The following is a 9,633-nucleotide window of genomic DNA, read 5'->3' as shown; positions in this document are numbered from 1 at the left end:
CAGCCAGTTTCATGGTCTCTCCAGCAAGCATCATTTTATCAGTCTCGGTCCTTCTCCCCTTTAGTGACCTCTCCCCTGCCCCCCGCAACCTTAAGAGTCCACCACCTTTCCCTGTGGAAGAAGGGTTTCCAATTCCTTCATCATTTCAGCTGCCCTTTTCGGCACCTTTTCCAGCTTCACAGCATCCTTTCTGAGGTGAGGCAACTGGGACCGTCCACCGCATTCCAGATGCAGCCGCGCCATAGATTTGCAGAGAGTTCTCACGGCACTGGCCGTGGTCATATTTTCAGTCTGCTTCCTAATAATCCCAGGCACGGAGTGTAACATTTTCCTTCAGCTATCTCTCCATCGGCCCTTGAAAGGCTTATCCTCTGGGCCCACACACCTGGCAGTCCGAGGCAGGTGGCCTCTGAGCAGAGGTTTCGTGTCAGGGCTAATAGCCATTGATGAACCTGCCTTTCATGAAGGTAAGTGCCTTTCCCCAAACTAGCCAAGCCAGTCAGACACTGCCAGCTCTTGCGGTCGGGAATTCCACAGATCGATGTATGAGAGGAGCTCCTGTTTGTTGGCATTGAGCTGACTGCCAAGTGGTCCCAATCAGGGGAGGAATAGATTCAGGGGCTCAGGACTTCACAGAGGGCACAGTTAAACTATGGAACTCATGCCCACAGGAAGCAAGGATGGCCATAAACCTAGCTGGCTTTTGTTTGGGGCTTCCATCTTGTTCCACCTTGTGGCAGGTGGGAGTCCTGTTGCGACAGTCTTCAATAAAGACCAAGCCTCCTGGCCCCTCTTTTGCTCTAGTATTCCTGGCTGGTGTCCTTGTTTTTTGTCCAAGGGAGCCCTCAGATTTCTCTGTTAACAGTCTGTAACCTGAAGTGTATGTAACCCAAGGTGTTGTTGTTTAGTCGTTTAGTCATGTCCGAATCTTCGTGACCCCCTGGACCAGAGCACGCCAGGCCCTCCTGTCTTCCACTGCCTCCCGCAGTTTGGTCAAACTCATGCTGGTCTCTTCGAGAACACTGTCCAACCATCTCGTCCTCTGTCGTCCCCTTCTCCTTGTGCCCTCCATCTTTCCCAACATCAGGGTCTTTTCTAGGGGGTCTTCTCTTCTCATGAGGTGGCCAAAGTCTTGGAGCCTCAGCTTCAGGATCTGTCCTTCCAGTGAGCACTCAGGGCTGATTTCCTTCAGAATGGAGAGGTTGGATCTTCTTGCAGTCCATGGGACTCTCAAGAGTTGGGTTCTCTTTTCTTGGGGGCTTCCATCTTGTTCCATCTTGTGGCAGGTGAGAGTCCTGTCACGACAGTCTTCAATAAAGACCAAGCCTGCTGGCCGCTGTTTTGCTCTGGTATTCCTGGCTGGGGTCCTTGTTTTTTGTCCAAGGGAGCCCTCAGATTTCTCCATTAACTATCTGTAACCTGACGCGTCTGTAACCCGAGGTACCACTTTTATTATTTATTTATATCCCGCCCACCTGGCTGGGTTTCCCTAGCCACTCTGGGCGGCTTCCAGCAAAATATTAAAATACAATAACTCATCAAATATTAAAATTATTCATCAAATGTTAAAAGCTTCCCTAAGCAAGGCAGGGGGTGGGACTAGATGGCCTCTGGGGGTCCCTTCCGGGTCCCAATTCCAGAGAAGCAAATAAAAGTATTCCCCTGGAGGTGAGGGGGTGGCTCTAGGCGGGGAGGCGCTCTGCCCATGCTCAGGAGCGCCCCGTCTGCCTGCCCCCCCTCCCCAGTTGGGGCCCGGACGCCGTTGCCAAGGCGACGCCGCCCCGCTTCCGGGTTCCGGCGCCTAGCGATGACGCAGTTCCGGGCGCCTCTCCTCCTTCCCGCTTGCTTCTCCCTGGAGGATGGGGGCCGCCCGGGAGACCGAGCAGCAGCCGGCGCCGGAGCCCGAGCGGGGCGACGAGGAGGAGGACGAGGAGGGCGAAGAGGCGGCGGCGGCCGGGCAGGAGGAGGCGGAGGAGGAGGCCGGGCCCGGGGGGTCGGGCGCCGCGGTGAGGGGAAGGGGAGGCCGGGGGGGAGGGAGGGGAGGGGGACCCCATTCCCGGGGGGGGGGGGGAGAGGGAGAGACCCCCCGACTGAGGCGCCTCTCGTCCCCCAGAGCCCCTGGAACATCATGATCAAGCACCGGCTGGTGCAGCGGAGGGGACGGAGGTCGCAGGTGATGACCAGGTGAGCGGGGGGGGGAGGGGGGTCGAGGGGAGAAACACCCCCCACAAAGACACACACACACACAATGCCGGATTTACGTATAGGCTAAACAAGCTTTACCTTAGGGCCCCACTTTCTGGGGAGGCCCCCCCCAAAAAATTAAAGGGGGAAAATGTACGTTTCCAAAATATAAGATAAAATACAAATGAAATAAAACCTACCTACCTGTTTTGTTGGCTCCTATGATGTAAATCAGGCATAGGCAACCTCGGCCCTCCAGGTGTTTTGGGACTACAGCTCCCATCATCCCTAGCTAACAGGACCAGCGGTCAAGGATGATGGGAGTTGCAGTCCCAAAACATCTGGAGGGCCGAGCTTGCCTATGCCTGGTGTAAGTAATGGGCCCCGCCTGCTAGCCTGCTCCCTAAAATATCACATACAGTCATACCTTGAATGTGCTCCACGGCAACCCAGAAGTAATGGAATGTGTTACTTCTGGGTTTCGCCGCATGCGCAGACCATCAAAATGATGTTACGCACATGCGCGGAAGTGGCAAAACGTGACACATGCAGACGCACCGTCGCATCTTACGTTCCATTCAGTATGCGAACGGGGCTCCGGAACGGATCCCGTTCGCATCCCAAGGTACCACTGTATTTTGTTATGTGCAAATGGCTTTAGATACCTGTTAGGTCCGTAAACGACCATATAGCATATATTCAACACAGAAGACATTGACAATTTGTTGTTGGCAAAGGACAGCTGGACATATCAAGGGCCCCGTTGCCTTCAGGAGCTGAGGGCCTCATCAAACCTAAATCTGGCCCTGCACACACCCCACACGCAGCAGCGGCAGGAGGAGCCCCTACCAAGCCAGTTTCTCCCCCAGGCTCTGGGCTCGCCAACAAAAATGAATAAGCAAATTAGGAACCTGTCCACATGACACAAAAACTGCACGTGTGCTATGCAAAAGAAGGCAAGGTCATTACCCTCCCCTCCTTTGCCTTGCCCAAGGTGCTGCACTTCCTGCAGGTCAGATGAACAGTGAAGCTGCAGGTGGGAAGGTTTGGGACAGGGAAAGCAAAGTCCTTCTTCACATGACGCAGTATTGAACTGCAGAACTCCCTCCTGCAGGAGGGTAGAGATGGCTGCCAAACCAGACGGCTTCAAATTATTACTATTATTAATTATTATTATTTAGATTTGTACGTCACCCTTCATCCATACATCTCAGGGAGGTTCACTGCATATAAATGCAAGGTGAAAACACAAAATACATAATAAAAATAACAAAATAAACCACGTGCTTGGGAGTGATTAACAGAGGAGAGGCTATCATTGGCTACTAGCCAGCAACACTTCTGAATACCAGTTGCAGGAAACCACAGGGGGTCATGTTGCTCTTTTGCTCAGATCCGGCATGAGGGACCCCTCTAATGGGTGCCTGGTTGGCCACTGTGAAAACAGGATGCTGGACTAGATGGGCCATGGGCCTGATCCAGCAGACGCTGCTTACGTTCTGCTGCAGAGCCCAGGGCTGGCCTGTGTCAGGGGTGTGCATGTGTTTGCTGGCTGCATCCAGCCATCTCTCGGTCCAGTTTTACAGACCCCGTGGTTTCCATGGACCTGCTCCGAGCCGTCCTGCAGCCCAGCATCAACGAAGAGATCCAGGCTGTCTTCAGCAAATACATGAAGGTAAGAACATCAGAAAGGCCCGTGATGGACCTGCCAGCCTTGTGAGGCTGTGCAGGAGTCCTGCCCACATTCAGCCTCAGGGTGCCTGGGGAGGGCAGACCTTTCCCCCCGTTCAGCCCATTGGGGCTTCTGTGGGCAGCAGTGAGAGGGAGCTGCTGGCCCAGGTTTCAACCACCTCGCAGTATGCCAAGTCGGGTGAAGCTTGGGAAGGGATGGGTGGCACTTTGCGGGGCAGCTAATTTAGTCTGCGCCATTCCTGTCATTCCCAAGTTCTTCCAGAAGGCCGCAGGGAACGTGCGGGAGAATGTCGGGGAGGACGTGGACACGGAGCAGCTCATCCAAGAGACATGCCGGAGTTGCCTAGAACAGGTGGGTGCCTGAGGGTCTTCCTTGTTTCAGGAATGAGTGCCCCGGGGGGGGGGGCCTCTTCTGGGGGCAGAAAGCAACACCGGCAGGTCTCAGGACCTCCCAGGATGAAGCCACCTCTGCCTAGCAGGTTGCTACAGGGGGAGTGAGACATGTCGTCGCTGCCGATGACTTCTGGCCGTGACGGCGATGCGTCCGCAGGCAGTGATGCTTCCAAATAGGACTTCCTGGAAGGCCCAGGAGGGGAGAGTCCTGCCCTGCTTGAGGGTTTCCCAGAAGTGCTTAGCCCTGAGAGAACAGGATGCTGCGCTAGAGGGGACCTCTCTTACCTGGTCCAGCAGGGTACCTTCTTTTGTGCCAGACACACCTCTGTGGAGTAGGAATTCCACAGCATTTTGAGGTTCCTGATTCCCCGCATGCTGCTGTTGTTAAAACTAGGGTCCTGATGTCCTTGTGCTCTGCTGGCAGAGGACCATGTGGGGTGTGTTGCATCCCCCCCCCCCCCCGTCTTTTTATTTATTCATTCTTTTCAGGTTTATGCATTGCACTAAATTTACAATCATTTTCACATTTCAAAACTTCATTTCCTTCCCCCTCTTGTTGCAATTCCTTAAATTTATTTTTAATATCTTCTACATATCCAAATTAACTTACCGTAATTTACTCATTTATTCATGTACTTTAAATATATGCTATTATAAAACTGCAGGTTATTACAACAATCCTGCCAATGTTCTTATCTATTTACCATTTATCTGTAAATATTCAATAAACCATTTCCATTCTTTTATAAAAAAAAAACTTGTTATCTTGATTTCTTATTTTTCCGTTAAGTTTTGTCATTTCTGCATATTCCATAAGTTTTTTTTATCCATTCTTCCTTTGCTGGGACTTCTGCTTCTTTCCATTTTGGGGCGAGTAACATTCTTGCTGCTGTAGTAGTGTACATGAATAAGTTTCTATACAGTTTCAGTAGTTCTGGCCTTGTAATTCCCAAAAGACAAGCTTCTGGGGTTTTTTTACAATCATTATTTGAAACATCCTTTCCAATTCATTACATTTCCTTTCCCAGTAAGCTTACTACAAGACCCCCACATATGATAAAAACAACCTTCTTTCTCTTTACATTTCCAACATTTATTTGGTTTAGATTTATACATTTTTGCCAATTTACTCGGTGTTAGATACCATAGATATATATGTTTTTCATATAATTTTCTCTTAGAATATAACATGCTGTAAATTTTATATCCATATTCCACAATTGTCCCCATGCTTCCATATCTATATTATGACCAAGTGTTGCATTGCCCCACCAAACCGCCTGCTGCTTCCCAGTGGCCATCCTCAGAAGCCTTGAAGCGGCTACAATTGGCAGTTGGCATATAATTCCCAGGATCTTAAGGGTTCCAGCACAGGGTGGGCTGAGCACAGACTGGGTGCCTCGGCCCTCCCTGCTGCACTCCTGACCCTTTCCTCTCCCTCCAGGCCAAGCTCCTCTTCTGCGACAGCAAGAAGTCTGCTGCCAGGCTGCCCCACGAAGTGCCAGCGATGAAGGTAGACACCCTTTTCTCTCTTCTGCAAGGGACGGGGCTGGTGCTTTCTCTCGCACGCCCAGGCTTGGGACCTTCAGGTGCCTCTGAGCAGCCATCGGCTACCAGCCCTGTGCCTCCTCCTGGGGAGGACTTTGGGAGCGCTGGCTCGGAGCAGAACTGCCCCAGAGGGCCCTGTTGGCCAAGGAGCGTCAGAGCGGGGAGAGACGAATGCTTCTCTCATTTCCAACGGAGCCTCTCTTCTCCCTGACCAGCGTGCCAAGCCGATGGAAGAGGAGATGAGCCAGCAAGGAAGCCCCATCCCCAGAAAGGTAGGAGACCCTGGGAGCTGCTAGAGAAGCAGCAGCAGCGGGGGGGGGGGGGGTCACTCTGGAGCTCAACTCCTGACCCTTCAAGATAGGCCGGGGGCAAGGGTCACCAGGGTATGTCACCAGCCAGAGGGACTTCTCGGTGGTGGCACCTGCCTTGTGGAAGGTCATAGAATCATAGAGTTAGAAGAGACCACAAGGGCCATCGAGTCCAACCCCCTGCCAAGCAGGAAACACCATCAGAGCACTCCTGACATATGGTTGTCAAGCCTCTGCTTAAAGACCTCCAAAGAAGGAGACTCCACCACACTCCTTGGCAGCAAATTCCACTGTCAAACAGCTCTTACTGCCAGGAAGTTCTTCCTAATGTTTAGGTGGAATCTTCTTTCTTGTAGTTTGGATCCATTGCTCCGTGTCCGCTTCTCTGGAGCAGCAGAAAACAACCTTTCTCCCTCCTCTGTGACATCCTTTTACAGTGGTGCCCCGCAAGACGAATGCCTCGCAAGACGGAAAACCCGCTAGACGAAAGGGTTTTCCGTTTTCAGAGGTGCTTCGCAGGACAAATTTCTCTATGGGCTTGCTTCGCAAGACAAGAATGTCTTGCGAATCTTGAGGGGTTTTTTCGCTCCCCACCCCCTTTTTCTAAGGCGCTAAGCTGCTAATAGCCTTTTAGCAGCTAATCCGCTAATCCCTTAAGCCGCTAATAGCCGCTAATAGCGCTAATCCGCTAATAGGGTTGCTTCGCAAGACGAAAAAACCGCTAGACGAAGAGACTCGCGGAACGGATTCTTTTCGTCTTGCGAGGCACCACTGTATATATTTGAACATGGCTATCATATCACCCCTTAACCTCCTCTTCTCCAGGCTAAACATGCCCAGCTCCCTTAGGTCCTCCCATCAGATGTCAAGGAAATAAGCAGCTATCTGACTTTTAAAAGTTACAGGTCCACCATAGTCGAAACAAAATTTAAAAAATCCTTCCAGCAGCACCTTAGAGACCAACTCAGTTTGTTATTGGTATGAGCTTTCGTGTGCATGCACACTTCTTCAGATACACTTCGCATGCACACAAAAGCTCATACCAATAACAAACTGAGTTGGTCTCTAAGGTGCTACTGGAAGGAATTTTTTTATTTTGTTTCAGCTTTTAAAAGACATCTGAAGGCAGCCCGTTTAGGGAAGCTTTTAATGTCTGGTGTTTTATCACTTTAATTATTATTACCATTAATTCTGTTGGGAGCCGCCCAGAGTGGCTGGGAAAACCCAGCCAGATGGGCGGGATATAAATAACATTATTATTATTCAGGCCCCTCCCTGTGCTGTGCTGCTTCTGTGGTTGTGGGCTGGGGGGAGGTCTGCTCCCAGTGGGGGCAAGGCTTGCACCACCAGGAGGAGCAGCTGTTGGCCAGGAGACACTGTAATAAAAGGTGTCCTTTTTCAGAGGAAAGGGCGGCCTCCAGGACAGAGCCAGGCAAACGACCGAGCGGCTCCAGTCGGGAGCACGTAAGTGTGGCGTCCAGCTGGGCTGAGGGGGGGTCTATGCTGCAACCTCCATTTCCCCCCTCCCACAGTGCTTTGGAGAGCCCCTGCTGAGACAAAGCAGCAGAGAGAGCAAAGCAGCCAAGCCTATCATAGGAACCAGTAAAAAAAAAGACAGGGAACCGAGAAATTACACAAAGCAAATGAAATACCCTGAAAATCCCTGAAACAAGAAGTAATCGACTAGAAATAGTATCTTATAGAATTAAACTAAATGACAAAAATCAAAAAGTTTAAGGAAAAAATTAGAAAAATCTAGAATTCAACAAAGTCTTAAACTTGCCATTTAGGTTTTCAAACCTTTTTTGTAAACTCAGTTTTAGAAACTGTACCTTTGAGTCCTCAATCCTTTATTACTGTGCTTTGCTTCACTTAGGTCGAGCTAGGATTATAATACTTCAGAATTTTTGGGAGTTTTACCCCATTTCTTTGAATTTGAAGAAGAAGAAGAGTTTGGATTTGATATCCCGCCTTTCACTCCCTTTAAGGAGTCTCAAAGCGGCTAACATTCTCCTTTCCCTTCCTCCCCCAAAACAAACACTCTGTGAGGTGAGTGGGGCTGAGAGACTTCAGAGAAGTGTGACTGGCCCAAGGTCACCCAGCAGCTGCAGGTGGAAGAGCGGAGATGCGAACCCGGTTCCCCAGATTACAAGACTACCGCTCTCAACCACTACACCACACTGGCTCTCATTTGGTCATTTAAGGCTTATGATTTCTCTCATTTCCTTTTGAGGAAACTGAATAGTTCAGTGAAACGAGGTTTGTAGCTAGCATCCCGTTAAGGCTTTGTTCAACTCTAGGTTTTTCTAATTTTTTCCTTAAGCTTTTTGATTTTTGTTATTTAGTGTAATTCTATAAGATAAAATTTCTAGTCAATTACTTCTTGTTTCAGGGATTTTCACGGTATTTCATTTGTTTCGTGTAAGCCTCCATAGGAAGCAGCCTTATCCTGAATCAGGCCATTGGTCCACCTAGCTCAGTATTGCCAACACTGACTGGCAGCAGCTCTCGGAAGGCAGGAGGTCTCTCCCAGCCGTACCTGGAGATGCTGGGGAGAGACCTTCGAGCTGCAAGGCAGATGCTCTGTCACTGAGCTGCATCCCTTCCCCTAGCGTGATTGAGCCAGGAAGGGGAGGGAACAGGCCTCCCAAACGAGGGCCCTTCCTGGGGGTGGCGAGGCTCTGGCTTGGCTCATCTCTCGGGAGAAGGCTATGGAGAGACCAGCCCTGCAATTGATCCTATTGGGCTCTGGGTAGGGCTGAGTCCCCTCAAAGCAGAGCGCCCGGCCCTTTCAGATGCACCTTTCGTAACATGATTCTCAGCTCCGCTGCCTTCTCTCCTTTCAGGTGGAAAACCAAGTCCTGCGAGCCAGTGCAGAGGGACGGTCCCAAGGTAGGCTGTGCCCTGCAGCCCCACCCCCTTGCTATGCAGAGTCTCCTGGGGCAGGGGGAGATGGGGGGGGGACCTTCCTGCAGGCAGGGAGCTCTTCTGCCAGATCCAGTTCTACTGGATTTAACTTGCTTCCGCAGAGCCTGTAACACAGAGCTATTCCACCTGGCTTTCAAGTTGAACTCAGCCTGATCTTTTATTCCCCTTCCTTCCTTCCCTCCCCCTCCCCTTTTTATAAAGATTACCCGCTCTGGGATCCCACAGCTAATTCTCCCCCGTTCTCCTCGCTGGCCCAAACAGGACTAACTTAGCCAGCTAGCCCTGGGGATCACCTAATGTTTATTGGATGGATTTCCCCCCTAAATTGATTTTGGAATTCTGAACTTATTGTTATTATTGTTATTTTATACTGTATTTTATGCTATTTTTGTTGCATCAATTAAGTGTTTTAATTTGTTGTTAGCTGCCCTGAGCCCGGTTTTCTGAACCAGGAAGGGTGGGGTATAAATAAAAAAAAAAATATTATTATTATTATTACTGAACACCAGCTGTCAGGGACGGGGGACACAGTGGCAAACGGCAAGGGAGGGCTGCTGAGTGCACATTACCACTAAGACTT

The 9,633-nt window shown here is 50.5% G+C and overlaps 1 protein-coding gene across 1 annotated transcript; it reads left to right on the top strand.

Annotated features, from left to right (window-relative positions):
* Nucleotides 1-1,831: 1,831 nt before the first annotated feature.
* DNTTIP1 (deoxynucleotidyltransferase terminal interacting protein 1) lies at nucleotides 1,832-9,221 on the top strand. The gene is made up of 8 exons (XM_083447655.1): nucleotides 1,832-2,006; nucleotides 2,114-2,184; nucleotides 3,763-3,859; nucleotides 4,130-4,228; nucleotides 5,714-5,782; nucleotides 6,033-6,089; nucleotides 7,528-7,589; nucleotides 8,972-9,221. The coding sequence occupies exons 1-8, from the start codon at nucleotides 1,860-1,862 to the stop codon at nucleotides 9,204-9,206; spliced, it is 837 nt and encodes a 278-aa protein (XP_083303781.1). The 5' UTR covers nucleotides 1,832-1,859; the 3' UTR covers nucleotides 9,207-9,221.
* Nucleotides 9,222-9,633: the final 412 nt, after the last annotated feature.

Source organism: Podarcis tiliguerta, assembly GCF_965153285.1.
Source record: "Podarcis tiliguerta genome assembly, chromosome: 6".
NCBI classification, from domain to species: domain Eukaryota; kingdom Metazoa; phylum Chordata; class Lepidosauria; order Squamata; family Lacertidae; genus Podarcis; species Podarcis tiliguerta.
This window is presented reverse-complemented; position numbering and strand designations above follow the sequence as displayed.